Raw genomic sequence first — 19859 nt, forward strand, 5'->3', positions numbered from 1 at the left:
GCAAACAGGATAGGGCCACGATCGCCTTGGTGTGATATCTGGAACTGCTCTCGAACCACGTTCATATCTGGTCGACACCAACGGCAGCACCGACAGATGTAATCGACAGCACATCCTGCCGGTGAATGAACCAGCGCCACCTCCGTGCCTGCCCGAACGCACAAGCATCCCGAGCGGCTCCGGCCCGACCTTACCACCGTTGCCCGACACTCCCGATCCGATCGTCTCGCCCACGACCACGCCACCTCGGCTCCTGCCATCCTCTTCAGTCCAGTCACCTGCGATGCTGCCTCAGTCTCCTGAGCCTCCGTTCCCATCTCCGGTGAAAGAAAGAAATGCAGGACTGTACCGTACAGGTGCAGGTCGCACCTGCCGGCCTACCATAAAGTACCAGGCATAACATAAAGTACCAGGCCTAACATAAAGTACCAGGCCTAACATAAAGTACCAGGCCTAACATGCAGTACCAGGCCTAACATAAAGTACCAGGCCTAACATAAAGTACCAGGCCTAATATAAAGTACCGGGGCTAACATAAAGTACCAGGCCTAACATAAAGTACCAGGCCTAACATGCAGTACCAGGCCTAACATAAAGTACCAGGCCTAATATAAAGTACCAGGGCTAACATAAAGTACCAGGCCTAACATGCAGTACCAGGCCTAACATAAAGTACCAGGCCCAACATGCAGTACCAGGCCTAACATGCAGTACCAGGCCTAACATGCAGTACCAGGCCTAATATAAAGTACCAGGCCTAACATAAAGTACCAGGCCTAACATGCAGTACCAGGCCTAACATAAAGTACCAGGCCTAACATAAAGTACCAGGCCCAACATGCAGTACCAGGCCTAACATGCAGTACCAGGCCTAACATAAAGTACCAGGCCTAACATAAAGTACCAGGGCTACGTTTGAACTGCTTTTGGTGTCATTCTCTATCAACTTATTTATACTTGTCACATATAATCGGTAGCACATATATTTTGCTAGCCATATCTATATCTATTTTATTAGTGGTTAATTCCTTAAGAGGAAGGATGTAGATTACCATATTAGATCACCTCACTTATTATGCATGCTGCACATTCCGCATGTGATCCAGTCCGGATCTTCATCCCTACCTGGACTATGTAAGCTGCCTTCCACCGTCTCACAGCAGACTTGATGCTGACTACAGAGATAATAGCATGTAATGTTTCCTCCGCTTGTGTTATAATAAAACTATGAGTTGTTACTCCTGTGCATGGGTTTGATTCCAACAACAAGTGTCACTTATTTGATTCCTATAAATCCGTCTATAAGAGTCTTATGTTAACCACTGGAATAAGTCATAGCCTTTGTTTCAGCATCTTATTTGGAGGTTCATCCATCAAACTACAAAGATGGGTCCTCCACCTGAAACATTAACTCTGGTTTCTTTTTCGACAGATTTTGCCTGACCCGCTGCGCATCTCCAACATTTTCTGTTTTTATTTCAAATTTCCTGCATCAGCTGGCTTTTAGTTCCATTTTATAGATTTATAAGTCTACTCGAGGATTTACTCAGTTCCAATGCAACTTGAATAAGCAAGAGTACAACTGAAATGGAAAATTAATCCATGTGAATGTATTGAAATGACTAGTAGTTTGGTTCTTATGCCTTGTTACTGCAATTTAGACAATAAACAATAGACAATAGGTGCAGGAGGAGGCCATTCGGCCCTTCGAGCCAGCACCGCCATTCAATGTGATCATGGCTGATCATTCTCAATCAGTACCCCGTTCCTGCCTTCTCCCCATACCCCCTGACTCCGCTATCCTTAAGAGCTCTATTGAGTGCTATATCTATCCTTAAGAGCTCTATCAATTTGAGTGCTATATTCCTCCCCCCCACATCCATTATCTTATAAAACTGAAATGGTGTCATTGGTTAGATTATTTATTCTTCTCCAGGAGTTAACCAGTGGAAACTGGAGAATGCAACCTTAAATTTGAAACAAAAGTTTGCAATTATGTAAAGGTGTTGAATACTGATACTAACTTCCCATTCAGATGACCCCTTGATGTATATCAGCTTTCTTTTCAGATATTGAATATTCAATAGAAAGAGTCAAACATTTGAGTAAGAATTATCTTCCCCGAATGACATTATTCTGCAAATATATCAGAAGATATTGGGGCCACATATCTGAGGAAGGATGTGCTGGCTCTGGAGAGGGTCCAGAGGAGGTTTACGAGAATGATCCCAGGAATGAGTGGGTTAACCTATGATGAGCGTTTGACGGCACTGGGCCTGTACTCGCTGGAGTTTAGAAGGATGAGGGGGGACCTCATTGAAACTTATCGAATAGTGAAAGGCCTGGATAGAGTGGATGTGGAGAGGATGTTTCTACTAGTGGGAGAGTCTAGGACCAGAGGAGATGAGGAGGAATTTCTTTGGGCAGAGGGTGGTGAATCTGTGGAATTAATTGCCGCAGACGGCTATGGAGGCCAAGTCAATGGATGTTTTTACGGCGGAGATGGTCAGATTCTTGATTGGTACGGGTGTCAGGATTCATGGGGAGGAGGCAGGAGAATGGGGTTGAGAAAGAAAGATAGATCAGCCATGCTTGAATGGGGGAATAGACATTGGGCCGAATGGCCTAATTCTGCTCCTAGAACTTATGAACTTATGATATCCTAAACATAAAAAGACATTAAATATATTTGATGCATTCAAATGTTGCTCTTTTTTTCTGTATCAGGGATAGAAGTTGTCTCCTGACTTATTATGTGAAATGCTACCTTTCAATGTGTACACCACAACCATAATACATAGTGCAACATTTCACAGTTCTTCTTTCACATTTTTTCGATACGCTTCATGGTGCTATAATAATTCTTTGTGTTAATTCCACAGACAGGCGAATTCTCTGCTCGTTTCCTTTTGAAACTGCCGGTGGATTTCAGCAATATCCCAACGTACCTTCTCAAGGTAGAGCCTTCTCCTCCATTCTCAAAATAGTCTGTGGCTGTGTTTAAAATTGTCACTGGGACCACCGTCAGATGTTTCCATATGCTTGTGTTTTACACTAAATCCAACCCAGAGTTTGCTTGGTTGTTAGATTAAGGTTATTTCTTGCAAGAAAGTTTACTTTGGATGAATTTCTTGTTGCAGTGTCTGTTACCAATTTACTCCTTGGGTAGGGTAATTTGAAGGAATTGGATAAAACCTAGAGAAGCAAAAAAGAAAACGAAGCAATCAATGGATGAAACAATGAAAATGGGAAACCAATAATGAACTCATTGTGGAGAAAAAAATTCTGGGGTATGATTCCAAAAAGAAATTGGAGCCAGTAGCATGTGGCATACGTATGAATATGTTTCAAATGAAACATTTTAAAGTTGGGACTATTACACTGGAGGAAAGTGAAATAGAGACATAACTTTATAATAGCAAGACTGGAAACTAAATGTGTTTGATTTATACATTTACATTCCCACGCTCTAAGGGAAGTAAAGGGGGGGCGGGTAGGGGGAGGGGTAGGGAAGCAAAATGCGATGGTGTGTCGACAGTCAATGAAAGGAAGCATGCAGGTACAGCAGGCAGTGAAGAAAGCCAATGGAATGTTGGCCTTCATAACAAGAGGAGTTGAGTATAGGAGCAAAGAGGTCCTTCTACAGTTGTACCGGGCCCTGGTGAGACCGCACCTGGAGTACTGTGTGCAGTTTTGGTCTCCAAATTTGAGGAAGGATATTCTTGCTATGGAGGGCGTGCAGCGTAGGTTCACTAGGTTAATTCCCGGAATGGCGGGACTGTCGTATGTTGAAAGGCTGGAGCGATTGGGCTTGTATACACTGGAATTTAGAAGGATGAGGGGGGATCTTATTGAAACATATAAGATAATTAGGGGATTGGACACATTAGAGGCAGGAAACATGTTCCCAATGTTGGGGGAGTCCAGAACAAGGGGCCACAGTTTAAGAATAAGGGGTAGGCCATTTAGAACGGAGATGAGGAAGAACTTTTTCAGTCAGAGAGTGGTGAAGGTGTGGAATTCTCTGCCTCAGAAGGCAGTGGAGGCCAGTTCGTTAAATGCTTTCAAGAGAGAGCTGAATAGAGCTCTTAAGGATAGCGGAGTGAGGGGGTATGGGGAGAAGGCAGGAACGGGGTACTGATTGAGAGTGATCAGCCATGATCGCATTGAATGGCGGTGCTGGCTCGAAGGGCTGAATGGCCTACTCCTGCACCTATTGTCTATTGTCTATTGACTTCAATAACAATTCTATAATAGCAGCAAAACAGTAAGATTCTAGAATGTAGTATTAAACTGATAGAATGATATATGACTTTTCATCTGTCGATTTCTCCACAAGTCAAAAATGTGCATTTTCGACAGATCCCCATGTTCTTTTAGTCTGAAGAAGGGTCTTGCCCCAAACGTCACCTATTCCTTTTCACCAGAGATGCTGCCTGACCCGCTGAGTTATCCAGCATTTTGTGTCTAACTTCCCTTTTATTACATATACACTTGCTCTATTTCATCAAACCCTCACCCCAACTATCCACAATTAAAATAATGGAATATATACTGTAACAGACATTAATGGACACACAAACATATCTTTACTGCTATCGTGGAAAATGTTTAAAAATGTATGGGAGAATTAGCGTAAAGTTGTATTTCTGCAAGTCTGGTCGTTTGTAATCCAGGGGGCGCCTGGTTGTGGATAGAGTTAGTAGAATAGGAAGCATTAAACTGTGGCTCTGCCCATCACACAGTGCAAAAAGATGGTGGGAAAGATTTGCATAAAATTCAGGAAATTGCTTCTAAATGATCGTAACTATTGCGAAATTAGCAGAAAACTAATACGTAGGCCATCAGTTTGTTTATAATGAATGCAACAAAGATTACTGCGATATCTGGTTTCGTTCCAGGAAATGCACTGAGGACAATAACTAATATGAATGCAGGGAAAGAATAGGAAAATATCAACCACGTCATTGAGATTTGGGAAGATCATTGAAAGTCAAATATGTTTGTGGTATTTTTGGAATAAGGAAGACCTCAGAAAACGAAAATGCCACTCATTGTTCCGGTGTGTACGACAGATAAGTGAGCACTCTTGAATTCTGAATCAACTGGGAGGAAAAGTTGGCAAAGAATTAACAGTGAGGAATTTTTCAAAAAGAACAAAGACGTATCAAATTGTTCAATTGCTTTCAGACGAGATGAATCAAATCGGAATATTGGAATAAATATGGATGAGGAATTTAAATTTGATGCGGGATGTTTGATTAAAGCAATGGATATACGAAAATCATGAGGGAAGTATTAAGAGGTGAATAAAGGTGATTTGAAAGACTTAAAAGAAAAATGAAGCGATTGTATGAATGGAGATCAATCGTCTATAATAACAATTAAGGATGGGTGAGATGAAGGGAGCAGGTTGCAGATGATAAAGGTTCATTATTCAACGTAGTTCATTCATAAACATTCAGCATAAGTCACCAATTCAAACATTGTGCATCATTGGCCTTTGAAGGGAATCAGACAGTAGATAGCAGAGTCTCTGTCCAGAATGTTTTCAGTCTTCCTTTGATAAGCAGACTATGTGGAGAACCAGAGTGTAACTTTAAACAAGGTGGAGTAATAGAATAAACAGGTATAGATTAACCACAGGTGTTAGGAAAATTGTAAGTAACTGACGAAATTGGGGAATCGTAGGCAATAGTTCAAGAAGTCATTTCACCGCCATCTTAAGTGTCAATATTGAAGGGTAGTAAATGCTGCAAAATATCACTATAATTTAATCGACTTTATTTTCTATTAGGTCATAAGGAATAGGAGTAGAATTAGGCCATTTGGCCCATCGTCTACTCCGCCATTCAATCATGGCTGATCTATCCCTCCCTCCTAACTCCTAACCTAACTCCCAACCTGATTATAGGGTCTTGAAATTAAATAGAAAATAACATTTCCCTTAGCTGAGGAGATGATAAGGAATGAGAGAGAGAGAGAGAGAGAGAGAGAGAGAGAGAGAGAGAGAGAGAGAGAGAGAGAGGGGGGGGGGGGGAGGGGGGAGGGGGGGGGGAGAGGGGGGGGAGAGGGAGAGGGAGGGGAGGGAGGGAGGAGGGGGAGGGGGAGAGAGAGAGAGAGAGAGAGAGAGAGAAGAGAGAGAGAGAGAGAGAGAGAGAGAGAGAGAGAGAGAGAGAGAGAGAGAGAGAGAGAGAGAGAGAGAGAGAGAGAGAGAGAGAGAGAGAGAGAGAGAGAGAGAGAGAGAGGAGAGGGGGAGGGAGGGAGGGAGGGAGGGAGGGAGGGGGAGAGAGAGAGAGAGAGAGAGAGAGAGAGAGAGAGAGAGAGAGAGAGAGAGAGAGGGAGGGAGGGAGGGAGGGAGGGAGAGGGAGAGAGAGAGAGAGAGAGAGAGAGAGAGAGAGAGAAAGAAAGAAAGAAAGAAAGAAAGAAAGAAAGAAAGAAAGAAAGAAAGGAAGAAAGAAAGAAAGAAAGAAAGAATTGTTGAACACGGAAATAGTTGAGAGTTCAACCACTCCACAGTGTACGATTACACATGGAGAGACAAAATAGAGAATTGGTCAACACGGAAATAGTTGAGAGTTCAACCACTCCACAGTGTACGATTACAGATGGAGAGCAGGGATGATTTTGTCATGTTTAGAGCCACATGTTTATAGCCAAGACCCACCCCGCCATTCACAGATCTTTCTCTAAAATCTGTCTAAATCGCAGTGATTTGATTCATGTACAGCGCTGTGGAATAATCTTTCATTTAAATACTTGTTTCAAGATTTCTGCTCTGCAGCAGCAGCTGCGGAGGAGAAAGTTCCTTCCAAAACTTAGGTGGACACCAATCACATCAATCTGTGGCATGCTGTGTATATTTGCAGCTTGTAGGGGTGTGTATGGTGGAGCAGCACATGGTATATTTTACCACAGCACTAATGAACTGGGCACCCCAGGCAATAAACTAAAGGTCCTTTGCTGATAGTAACTTTAGAAATCATGTTTTATATTATTAAACACATTTCCTTTTCTCGTGAGAGAAGACAGTTTAGCCCATTTGTTCCATGCTGGCTTTCAGAGTAGTCCTATCAACCCCTTTTTTCCCTCATTTGATCTTTCTGCGTCCTATTCTTTTCCACATGCCCACCTAATTCTCTTTCCACCATCTTCAAAAGGTGTTTTTTTTTTTACACAGTCGTCAATTAAACTAGGATGTAGGAGAAATTTGGAGCACCAGGGGAAATCCACATCGGTATGCAAGCTCCATGCATGGTAGAACGAACGCACAGCACTGGAGGTCAGGCACGAGGCCGCATTGATGAAGGTGCTGAGCCTCTGTGCTAATCAGCCCATCTGTTCTGTTTATACTGCTGCTACATGTTTATGTTCGGTACTGGAGACTTTGAACTATATTTTTCTACTTTTCTCTTTGTCGTCTATTGGACTTAGTCCACTGAGTCCGTGCCGACCAACGATCGCCCGTTCATTTGTTCTATCCTACACATCTATCCTAACGACAGTTTACAGGAGCCAATTAACCTACAAACCAGCACGTCTTTGGAATGTGGGAGGAAACCGGAGCACCCGGAGAAAACCCACGCGGTCATAGGGAGAACGTACAAACTCCGTACAGACAAGCACCCGTAGTCGGGATCAAACCCAGGTCTCTGGCGCTGTAAGGCAGCAACTCTACCGCTGCGCAACTGTGCTGCAATTTTGAACAAATGTTGACATTTTGAACAAAGTCCCATTCTCGGGAAGGAATAAGCAATGTTAGCAATTTGCACCTAGCTGTGAGAATTAAAAATTTTAAATGCTGTTTTCTCATTCAATGATTTTGTATAAATTCTTGCAGTTTCTGGTGGTTAGAAGCTAGGAGAATTAATTTTGTTTATCTCCCATTATTTCGCCATGAATACTATTTATCAGTGAATTCTTACAAAATTACTGATTTATGACTGAAGGCAGAACAAAAATGTATTGAAACATGACCTCCCAATTTGTTTACCTGTTCAAAATATCGTAATAGATGTAAGTTCATCCGGTAGTTACTTTTGTTGCAAGGGATCGCCCCCGACTGTGGCTTGTAGCCTGTGAGACAGACACCCTGCCATGGTCACCTGGTGCCCACCTTAGTAAATTGAGCCTCCAGCTTGTTTTTGCAGAGATCATATGTGGCCTTCTGGTCCAGTGCAAACATCATTCTGGAAAGCCTTGGATGTGGCCTTCTAGTCCTTCTGGAAAGCCTTGGACGTGGCCTTTAGCAGAGAGTGAGTCTCCCTTTTATCCCAAGGTTTCTAATTAGGATAGATCCTAATTATCTTCAGAACAAAGACGCAAACGCATTTCTCGATGAAATGGGTGACGTACACTAATACCGGCCAAATGAAGTGTTCTTGATATGTCCCGGAAGTTAATAGAAGCAAGGAACTCCCGACCTGAAACGTCACCTATCCATGGTGTCCTGGGATACTGCCTGACCCACCAACTTACTCCAGCATTTTGTGTCTTTCCCTGAAGTTAGTTTGATTAAAGTCATCGGCGATAATCAACAGGGTATCAGAGGTCGAGGTCTCGAGGGAGCTAATGACTGAGTATAATTTGTCCTGTGCCACCTTGCCATTGGTTTGGTGTGGTATGTCGATTGCTGACAAGATGGTCGAAGTGACCTCATAGATCAGGTAAAAGGAACAGCATTTTATAATTAGGGTATTCAGGTCAGGGGACCAGAATTGAGCCAAGACCATCACATCAGTGCACCAAGAAGCATTGACCAAAAGCAGATGATGCAACCTTTCCCCTTGTCTGGGGAATCTGTACATTCCATGGAGAAGCCCTCGGGCTGTATAACAACGTCTGGTGAGTCATGGATGAACAAATGTTTCTGTGAAACAAAGTTGCTCCTTTGAAACACCAGCCTTGCTCCAAGCTCTTCAAGCTTGTTCTCAAGTGATGGAGATGAGGATCCTTATTTCTCATCTGCCCATCTTTACCCCTTTGTCAGCTCTTTATGTTTTGAATGTCTCCTTTATGCTTTAATTATTAACATTCAGTTCAGTTCAGGTGGTCTTAGATGTATTTAGTTACAAAGCAAAGTTAAGCAAAACTGTGAAGCACTCAGAATTGGTGTGCAGCTCTGGAAATTTGCACAGGCCTAAGCTATGCCTGTCCCTTTGTTGCATGTGTGGAGCAATCTTTCTTTCAAACTCTGATTCAGAGCTCTCTCAACCCCTCTTAGTTATGTTAATGACTGTATTGGTGCTGTTTCGTGCACAACAGAAGTGGAATATTTCATTGTCTTAATGATACTGATTTCTCTCACTTTAACACGATCCATTTCTCTCCATTGCCTTTCCTGACATCTCTGTATCTCGAGGGTTAGGTCAACTCCAGCATCTATTATAAGTCCCCCTAAATCTGCTATTTCAACTACATGTTCTCCCACCCTGCTTCTTACAGGGATTCCATTCCATTCATTAGGTTTAGGTTTAGGTTTAATTATTGTTAAGTGTACTAAGGTTTTGTGTGCTATCTAAACAGATCAGAACAGATCAAACCACACATACTTACAAAATTCTTAAGGGGTTGGACAGGCTAGATGCAGGAAGATTGTTCCCGATGTTGGGGAAGTCCAGAACAAGGGGTCACAGTTTAAGGATAAGGGGGAAGTCTTTTAGGACCGAGATGAGAAAGTTTTTTTTTCACGCAGAGAGTGGTGAATCTGTGGAATTCTCTGCCACAGAGGGTAGTTGAGGCCAGTTCATTGGCTATATTTAAGAGGGAGTTAGATGTGGCGCTTGTGGCTAAAGGGATCAGGGGGTATGGAGAGAAGGCAGGTACGGGATACTGAGTTGGATGATCAGCCATGATCATATTGAATGGCGGTGCAGGCTCGAAGGGCCGAATAGCCTACTCCTGCCCCTATTTTCTATGTTTCTATAAATACAATCAAGTCAAACGCATGTACAATACATGCAATGGGGAAGGTATTGGTGTTAGAAGAGTGTTCTCAGCATTCCAGCTCATTGTACCACATCATTTCACTCTCTATGCCGTATCCGTTTAATTACTTTTATTCTGCTCACCACTGCTGCTGAAATATTTTCCTTTTGGCGTAACTATGGATGTTTTTATTCTCCCATTGTTGCCACAGATCGCGCAGTATCTCTCTTTCCTGGCACTCATTCCAAATTTAGGGTACTCCCTGACCTCATTTTTTCCATTACATTCAATTAGTTATCTTCTGTGTTTTCTGCCAGCACCAGCTGATCATCCTCCATAATTTCTGCCCCCATTTCATCCTCCATAATTTAGATTTTAGAGATACAGCGCGGAAACAGGCCCTTCGGCCCACCGAGTCCGCGCCGCCCATCGATCCCCGCACATTAACACTATCCTACACACACTAGGGACAATTTCTTTTACATTTACCCAATCAATTGACCTACATACCTGTACGTCTTTGGAGTGTGGGAGGAAACCGAAGATCTTGGAGAAAACCCACGCAGGTCACGGGGAGAACGTACAAACTCCGTACAGACGGCGCCCGTAGTCAGGATCGAACCTGAGTCTCCGGCGCTGCATTCGCTGTAAGGCAGCAACTCTACCGCTGCGCCACCGTGCCGCACAATTTCTGTCCAACCCTCTGCTTTCATCAATCTAGAGAGACGATTCTCTCAGTGACAAGCTGGCTCACTCTTCTATCTCTACCAACCACATCCCACAACATGGTACTTTTCAACACAACCATGCCCTTTTACCTCTTCCCACCATTGAGGAACCCAAAGACCCCTTCAAGGTTTAGCAGCAATTTCTTTTTTAAACTTGACTTTCCAGCGGGGTTTACTTAAGTTTAGAGATAATGCGTGGAAACAGGCCCACTGAGTCCGCGCCGACGAACGCAAACTAGCACAATTCTACACACAAGGGACAATTTACATTTATACAAAGCCAATTAGCCTACCAACTTGTACGTCTTTGGAGTGTGGGAAGAAACAGGAGATCCCAGAGAACACCCATGCAGGTTGCGGGGAGACCGTACAAACTCCTTAGAGACAGCACCCGTAGTGAGGGTGGAACCCGGGTCTTTGGCGCTGTAAGGCAGCAACTCTACCGCTGCGCCACCGCGCTGCCATGTTGATGGTGGTCTATTGACTTACACAATTAATCAATGCAAACTGACAAAATAAAAGATAAAACTAATGCAAACATGAAAAACAAATTTGAGGAAGGATATTCTTGCTATTGAGGGCGTGCAGCGTAGGTTTACTAGGTTAATTCCCAGAATGGTGGGACTATCATATGTTGAAAGACTGGAGCGACTAGGCTTGTATACACTGGAATTTAGAAGGATGAGAGGGGATCTTATCGAAACGTATAAGATTATTAAGGGGTTGAACACGTTAGAGGCAGGAAACATGTTCCCAATGTTGGGGGAGTCCAGAACAAGGGGCCACAGTTTAAGAATAAGGGGTAGGCCATTTATCATATCATATATATATACAGCCGGAAACAGGCCTTTTCGGCCCTCCAAGTCCGTGCCGCCCAGCGATCCCCGTACATTAACACTATCCTACACCCACTAGGGACAATTTTTACATTTTACCCAGCCAATTAACCTACATACCTGCACGTCTTTGGAGTGTGGGAGGAAACCGAAGATCTCGGAGAAAACCCACGCAGGTCACGGGGAGAACGTACAAACTCCTTACAGTGCAGCACCCGTAGTCAGGATTTAGAACTGAGATGAGGAAAAACTTTTTCAGTCAGAGAGTTGTGAATCTGTGGAATTCTCTGCCTCAGAAGGCAGTGGAGGCCATTTCTCTGAATGCATTCAAGAGAGAGCTAGATAGAGCTCTTAAGGATAGCGGAGTCAGGGGGTATGGGGAGAAGGCAGGAACGGGATACTGATTGAGAATGTTCAGCCATGATCACATTGAATGGCGGTGCTGGCTCGAAGGGCCGAATAGCCTCCTCTTGCACCTATTGTCTATTGTCTATTGAAAAGCTTTGCAAATAGTTGCAAGAAATAATGGGTAACAAGGATTTCCTGAAAATCATGGAAATGGTTGTGTGTTAAATATATAGAAAAATTGACTTGTCAGTTTATTGACACGACAGTAGCCAGAATGTAATTAGTTCTACACACTGCTGTGGGACATTTTGAAAGGTGTAATAGCAACTGCAAAAAGCTGCTGCATATCTACCTGTTCTTTGTCAGGGAGTTTAGCACGCATGGAATTTAATATGTACACTCACATGACAACAACACCAGAAAAAATGATGAACCGCATTGCCAACAATAAACTAAGTCATAATTAAACATTGGAGCAAAGAAGAAAATGCAGATGCTAGAAATTCAAAACAAAACACAAAATGGAAGGAACACCCAAAGGCACAGGCAGGATCAGTCAGGTGAGAAACAGATCTGATGTTTTTGTAGCCCAAGACAAGCAGCGTCCTTTTTTTTCTCTTCAGAAATGCTGCCTGACCTGCTGAATATGTCCTATATCTGCAGTGCTTTTGGGTTTAAAGATAAATCAAATTCTACTGCATGGAGCACAATCATGTAATGCTAAAGGAGGAATTTAAAAAAAAGACCACATCCACAAGAGCAAGTCAGAGGCTGGGTGTACTACAGCAAGCAACAAGCCCCATTGATTCCCTATCTACCACTTGGAAAAACACAAGCAATAAGTCCGTGAAGTCACACATCTTCATTTTGAAACGCGTAGCTGATCGTTTCTGATTATCAGGTCAGCACAGTGGCGCAGCGGTAGAGTTGCTGCCTTCCAGCTCCAGAGACCTGGGTTCGATCCTGACTACGGGTACAGTCTGGGCAGAGTTTGTACGTTCTCCTTGTCCGGGTTCTCTGTCTTCCTCCCACAGTCCAAGGACGCGCAGGTTTGTAAGTTAATTGGGTTCTGTAAATTGCCCCTAGTGTGTAGGATGCGAAACTGGGATAACAGAAGTAGTGTGCGGGTGATCACTGGTCGCCCCAGACTTGGTGGGCAGAAGGGCCTGTTTCTGTGCTGTATTTCTACAACTAAAGGTTGAAATTCTGCCTAACAGCACTGTGGGAGTATCTTCACATTAACTGCACCATTCAAGAGACTATCTCAGCATCAAGTTATTGAGAACAATTGAAGATGAGTCTTTCCTGTAATACTAATATCCCTTTTTTACATATCCCCTTGCTTGCACTAGCCTTTTAAAACAAAATCTGGTAAATATCAAATGTTCTGTGATCCATTCCATGTGTTGTGTTTATCGCAAAATCTTTTGCCAAAGTCAATTTATCTATTTATAAATTATCCCAAACATTAACTTCCAGATTTAAAGTATATTTTAACATGATTTATTGATCTCTTTGATAACCTTGATTTCGTTGGGCAAAAACCTCTATCTCTTGTAGACAATTCTAGCGTAACTTCTATTTTTGGTTGGTGCCAGTAAATGCATTCAAGACCTGCGCATCTGTTAATAAGTTGCCTGTTCTTTCTAAAGCAGAACGACTTAATACTTAACTGGGTTCATTTACAAGGAACTTGGAGAAACTCTGTATCTGGGTGACCGTTGTGACATTGTAAATGCACAGAGTCAGGTCCGAATGGCTTCCGACATTTGCATTTTGTATCCTTGAATAAAGATAGTGAAGAGCAAAAAAAAAACTTGCTCAATGCACATTATCTTACTTTGCTTTTTCTAAGAATTTAATCAGATTGAATCTATAGTGATAGCACAAAAAGCAATTGATGGGAGCCATCTTTAGAAGTTTCAAGTCAAATTAATTCCATTCTTTTTGCTCCCTTTGGCAGCCAGGGAAGCACTTGAAAATGTAATTGAATCCGTTAATTAGTTTAGAGATACAGTGCGAAAACGCCCTTCGGCCCACCGAGTCCGGCCCGACTTGTGATCCCCGCACACTAGCACTATCCTACACACACTAGGGACAATTTATATTTATACCAAGCCAATTAACCTACAAACCTATAAGTCTTTCGAGTGTGGGAGGAAATCGGAGATCTCTGAGAAAACCCACGCAGGTCATGAGGAGAGCGTGCAAACTCCATACAGACAGCAACCGTAGTCAGGATCGAGCTCATGTCTCTGGCGCTGTAAGGCAGCAGCTCTACCGTTTAATACTTGAATGTGTGCAAATTACTAATCCTGCTGCAGTTAAAATATATTTTTTGTCAAAATGTCAGAATCGGTAAGGCCACCAAGCATAATCAAGGACAACTCTCATCCCGGTCACTCCCTCTTCTTCCCTCTCCCACCAGGCAAGAGATACAGAAGTTTGAAAATGCATACCTCTAGATTCAGGGACTGTTTCTTCCCAGTTGTAATAAGGCAACTGAACCAACCTATCACCAACTAGAGAGCGGTCCTGACCACCATCTCATTGGAGACCTTCGATCTATCTTTAATCTGACTTTGTGTAGGAAGAAACTGCAGATGCTGGTTTAAACCGAAGATGGACACAAAACGCTGGAGTAACTCCGCGGGTCAGGCAGCATCTCGGACCCGAAGCGTCACCCATTCCTTCTCTCCAGAGATGCTGCCTGCCCGCTGAGTTACTCGAGCTTTTTGTGTCTATCTTTATCTGACTTTGTTGAACGTTATATTGCACTAAACGGAGTTTGTACGTTCTCCCCGTGACCTGCATGGGTTTTCTCCGAGATCTTCGGTTTCCTCCCACACTCCAAAGACGTACAGGTATGTAGGTTAATTGGCTGGGCAAATGTTAAAAATAAAAATAATTTTTTTAAAAATTGTCCCTAGTGTGTGTAGGATAGTGTTAATGTGCGGGGATCCCTGGGCGGTGCGGACCCGGTGGGCCGAAGGGCCTGTTTCCGCGCTGTATCTCTAAATCTAAAAATCTAAATCTAAATGTTATTCCCTTTATCCTGTATCAGTACACTTAGGATGGCATGTTTGTAAACATCTGTTGGCTTTTCACTGTACATGACAATACTAATAGTTTTTTTGGTAAACTGGATGAAAACAATGACAAAGTTGACATGGAGAGGTGCAGCAAAGTTGTTGCACAAAATTAATTCCTGGAATGAGATGGTAATGGGGAAAGATTGAGCAGAACAGCCCTTCCCTAGGTGGAATTTAGAAGCGTGACTAGTGATCTTATTGAAACCTCCGTGTCTAAAGAAGGGTCCTGACACGAAACATCACCTCCATGTTCTCCAGGGATGCTGCCTGACCCACTGAGTTACTCCAGCACTTTGTGTTTTTTAATTCAAATGGGCCTTGAAAAGGTAGATGTTGTGGAAATGTTTCCCCGGTGGAGGGTTTATGAACTGGGAGGCCTAGTCTTAGGATAAGGTGTTGACTGACCCTCCTCTCTCGTAATGAGGTGAGGAGGAATAAGGGTTGGGAACCTTTGGAATTTTCTACCCCAGAAGGATGTAAATGATTAGTCATTAATTTGCTTCTACTCTGGGACAGTTGTTTGGACTAAAGTGAAATAAAAAGCTCTGGAAATCAAGCAAAAAAAAATCTGGAATTCAGGCCATGTATTAGGACCGACATTTCTGGAGAACATGGATAGGTGACATTTTAGATCAGGACCCTTCTTCAGAAGAGGTCTGACGAAAGGTCCCTACCCGAAACATCACCTGCCCGCTGAGTTACTCTTGCACTGTGTGTCCTTTTGTGTAAACCAGCATCTGTAGTCCCATGTTTCTAAATCAGGACAGCTATGATCTTATTCGATGGTGGAACAGACTTGAGAGACTGCTTGGCCTTGCTTGCCTTTGTATCCTATGTTTTTATGAACCTGAAAAGTAATCCTCTTGAAATAATTTTTTTAAATCAAGTATATGGTTCATAGATGTTTAAATAATGGTGGATTATTGGCAGTACATGTGACCATTCTCATTTTGGATTTCCACGATATGACTAACAAAGAATCATTTATTTTGCACAAGAATCACTTGATAAATGAACAATAATGGGGAACTTCTTAATGAAATACAAATGACTGGTGTGTATTGGCTAAATGAGTTCAACTGATTCTGTTTATATTCCCGATTGCAAACAGAACACTGAATCAGACTGAATGCCTCAAGAACTAATCATAGAGAAACATCAAACGTACTCCTATTTATAGTCTACTTGTAGAAAATAGTTTATGAACATTGTACCAAAATAGTACTTGTGGTGATTCAAGGTTGCTGTTGTAGGCTTTTGTATTCTCTGACTTTCTGTGTCAGCACATAATAAACAAGTAGTATTTGTGTTAGAGTTTATCAAGGCTCTAAGGAATCCTATTTTTCTGTAAAGAAAAAGTTATGTAACTCAAAAGTGGTTCACGGAAAATTAAAAAAGAAAGGCACTGCCCAAGAAGAATAGTTTTATGCAGACATGGTGTACTGCTGAGATTGTTGTTGTAGACCTTCAACACACCGACATGATTAGTATTCTTGTCTAGACATGAGATCAGGTACCTCTGTGGTCATGAGCTCATTCATCCTTCAGGAAAAATTCTAGGGTTTCAAAGGTGTATAGAGTGCAAAAAAAAAAACACATTGAGAAGCCTGCATTGAATGTAGAAGATAATACCATGATTGAAGTGTAGTGTGAGGTGGATGTGCACCTTGAAGTCCAGATGATGTTAGCCATTGTTGAAGCTAATTTGGCTGCTCCTCAGATCAACTTGGAAGTCGGCATTTCTGCTTTGGTTTGGATCTTGCACGCAGGAGCCCAGGGCACTTATGCAAACGAGACACACAAAAATAAACAGAGCATTCAGGAAAGAGCCAGCTGGACCCATCTATCTCATTCAGGTTCCGTGTAACAGTTGAAAGTGATCTTAAATAGCCACCTGCTCTGCTCGGTCGACTTTCAGAAAGGTTTTTCCAAGCATGTAGAAAACTTAACTTATTCCAAAGGTCTATGACCTTCAGTAAAAAGTTGAGCATCTAACATCCACTCTAAGTCTATGCGTGCATATAATTTAAATACTACACAGTGGTTTCCCATAATAACTATAATAAGGTTCATTATAACTAAGATTATCATCTATTAGGTTATATAATCATCCAAAAAAGGGACTGGAAAGATGCTTCAACCATGTACCCCAATTGTCCTTCCAGGCAAGGCAGAGGTTCACTTGCATCTCGTCCAACCTCATCTACAGTATCCACTGTTCCAGGTGTAGACTCCTATATATCGGCGAGACCAAGGACAGGCTCGGCGATCGTTTCGCTGAACATCTCCAAGATGTACATGATCACCAGATTGCTAAACACTTTAACTCCCCCTCCCATTCCCAATCTGACCTTTCTGTCCTGGGCCTCCTCCATTGTCAGAGTGAGGCCCAGCGCAAATTGGAGGAACAGCACCTCATATTTCGCTTGGGCAGCTTACACCCCAGCAGGATGAATATCGACTTCTCTGACTTGAAGTAACCCTTGCTTTCCCCTCTCTCTCCATCCCTCCCCCATCCCAGTTCTCTGACTAGTTTGACTGTCCCCGATTGAATTTTACTCTGTATGCCTCGTTGTCACCTTCCCCGAGCATGCAATGTTTGATTCTACATTTTCCATCAACTTCGTCCCCCTTTGATTTCTCATTTTCGCACCTTACCCATATCCATATCTCTCGTTTCCCCTAACTCTCAGTCTGGTGAAGGAGTCTAAGAACAGTCTCAGCCACGATCCGAAACGTCACCCATTCCTTCTATCCGGAGATGCAGCCTGCAATGTTGAGTTACTCCAGAATGTTGTGTCTATCTTTTATGTCTGACCCCCTGAACTGACCAGGACTAACTAAGCTCTACTGCTTCCTTAAACGTGAATCCTAAGCATCGGGTTCTGCAGAAGCATTGCCAGAAGACTATCATTGTCATAGCCCTCAGGGCCTCACGAAGCCACTTCTTTTCAGACAGTATCTCACAGAAAACCCATTCGCTGCCAGTGCACAGGACCACCGAGTCATCTTGTGGACTGCCCCAACAGATACCTACGAGAAGATTCTTCACTGCTCGACCATGAATTTGAAGAAGGGCCTCGACCCAAAACGTCACCTATTCCTTTTCTCCAGAGATGGTGTTCGACCCGCTGAGTTGCTCCAGCTTTTTGTGTCCATCTTTGGTTTAAACCAGCATCTGCAGTTCCTTCCTACACAAGATTAATCGGGACTGGTTGGATGGGAGTGGCCAGGATATTGAGGAGCTAATTAATCAAAAGAGTCTCTTTTTATTTCTGGATTGGAAGCACCACCATTTCTCAAGGGAAAGAAAATAATCCGATAGGGAAATTAAGGCAGGGGTGCAGGTTACCCTGGAGAGAGTACTGGGTGTTCAGCAACTCACTGACTTCCATGATGTGCACAGGTTCTTCAGTGCTGCCCAGGCCTTCTACAACGCAAGGCCTTGCCCCGGTGAGAGTCAAGTATGGAGCGAGCTCTTCAAGCCTCCAGCACTTGTAGGAAGGAGAACTTCCAAGTCTTCTTCAGCTGCAACTCCGTCCTTGACTTGAGCAACCTTCACTTCATTCCACATCAAGAAATTCAAACCAAGGAATAAATATAATGAGTCTCCGCAAACTACAAAGATAGAAAATCAACTATTCAGAGCTTCAAAGATGAGACGGGTGCAATAAATCCCATCATTGCACTTAATTATTGATGCAGGTAAAACTAGTTCATAAACATTAAAAGTGTATAAAAGATCAAAAGTAAGTAATATTTAATAAAACTCATTTCATTTACGTAGTGGGCTTTACATTTTCCTTTTTAAACTACAAAATGATTGAACATGCAGAAAATGGGCCCATAAAATGGGTCTTGCGAAATAGAATTTATATTGCAGTCTATGTGTAATGAAGACCAGCACCTGCAACCAATTCTAAAATGGGGAAACACCACGCCCAGATTCGAACACCATTGAAAGGTGCAGCTCTGAACACTTTTAAATTGATAGTAAAATGGAGATACAAGAAGTGCATATTCTGATTTACAAAAGAAAGGCACAAGATGCTGGAACAACTCAGTGGTGCAGGCAGCCTCTCTGGAGAGCATGGATCGTTACAGTTTTGAGTCGGGGCCCATCTTCAGAGTGATAAATGACGTTTTGCGTAGGGACCCTTCTTCAAAGTGATCGGTAATGTTTTGGGTTGGGAGACACAAAATGCTGGAATAACTCAGTGGGACAGGCAGCATCCCTGGAGAGAAGGAATGGGTAACGTTTCGGGTCAGAGAAAATAGGTGCAGGATGAGGCCATTTTGCCCTTCGAGCCAGCACCGTGATTCATTGTGATCATGGCTGATCATCCATAATCAGTAACCTGTGCCTGCCTTCTCCCCATATCCCTTGATTCCACTAGCCCCTAGAGCTCTATCTAAGTCTCTTTTAAATTCATCCAGTGAATTGGCCTGGAGACCCTTCTTTATCTGGGTTGGGACCCTTCAGAGTGATAGGTGACGTTTTGGGTCGGGAGTCTTCCTCGGAGCGATATGTGATGTTTTGTGTTGGGACCTCCTTCAGACTAATAAAGTGGGCTTCACAGTTCACGTCTCAACGTGAGTTTCCCCAAATCCTACATTTTCTTATCCGAAATGGATTAAATTTGCTGCCATTTTGCTCTACCTATGCAGAGGAAAGATTAGTAAAAGTCTCTGACTTTTGCTTACCGCAGGACTTTGAGCACAGACGTCTATGTGTTCGTGCTTATATAAACACGTTGTGTTGCGTGACTCCTTGTTTCATAGCTAGCTGTTCCAGTTAGTGGGAGTGAGATTGCACTGCTGTAAACATTGAGTAAGAGCATTGGAATGTTAGTGCTATATAATAATTGCAGGTTGTTGCATCATGATTGTTTTTCAGAATTCAAGTCTTAGTTCTGCAAAACAAGGCT

General features: G+C 42.9%; 1 protein-coding gene across 3 annotated transcripts in view; it reads left to right on the forward strand.

Annotated features, from left to right (window-relative positions):
* The window catches only part of babam2 (BRISC and BRCA1 A complex member 2), a 168746-nt gene that overhangs the window by 53711 nt on the left and 95176 nt on the right, over nt 1-19859 (forward strand). For all 3 annotated transcript variants that reach the window (XM_078398779.1, XM_078398777.1, XM_078398776.1), the window contains exon 6: nt 2883-2957. In XM_078398779.1, coding sequence (XP_078254905.1) covers nt 2883-2957 — 75 coding nt within the window. The remainder of the gene's footprint in view (nt 1-2882; nt 2958-19859) is intronic.

The sequence above is a fragment of the Rhinoraja longicauda genome, chromosome 5, assembly GCF_053455715.1.
Source record: "Rhinoraja longicauda isolate Sanriku21f chromosome 5, sRhiLon1.1, whole genome shotgun sequence".
NCBI classification, from domain to species: Eukaryota; Metazoa; Chordata; class Chondrichthyes; order Rajiformes; family Arhynchobatidae; genus Rhinoraja; species Rhinoraja longicauda.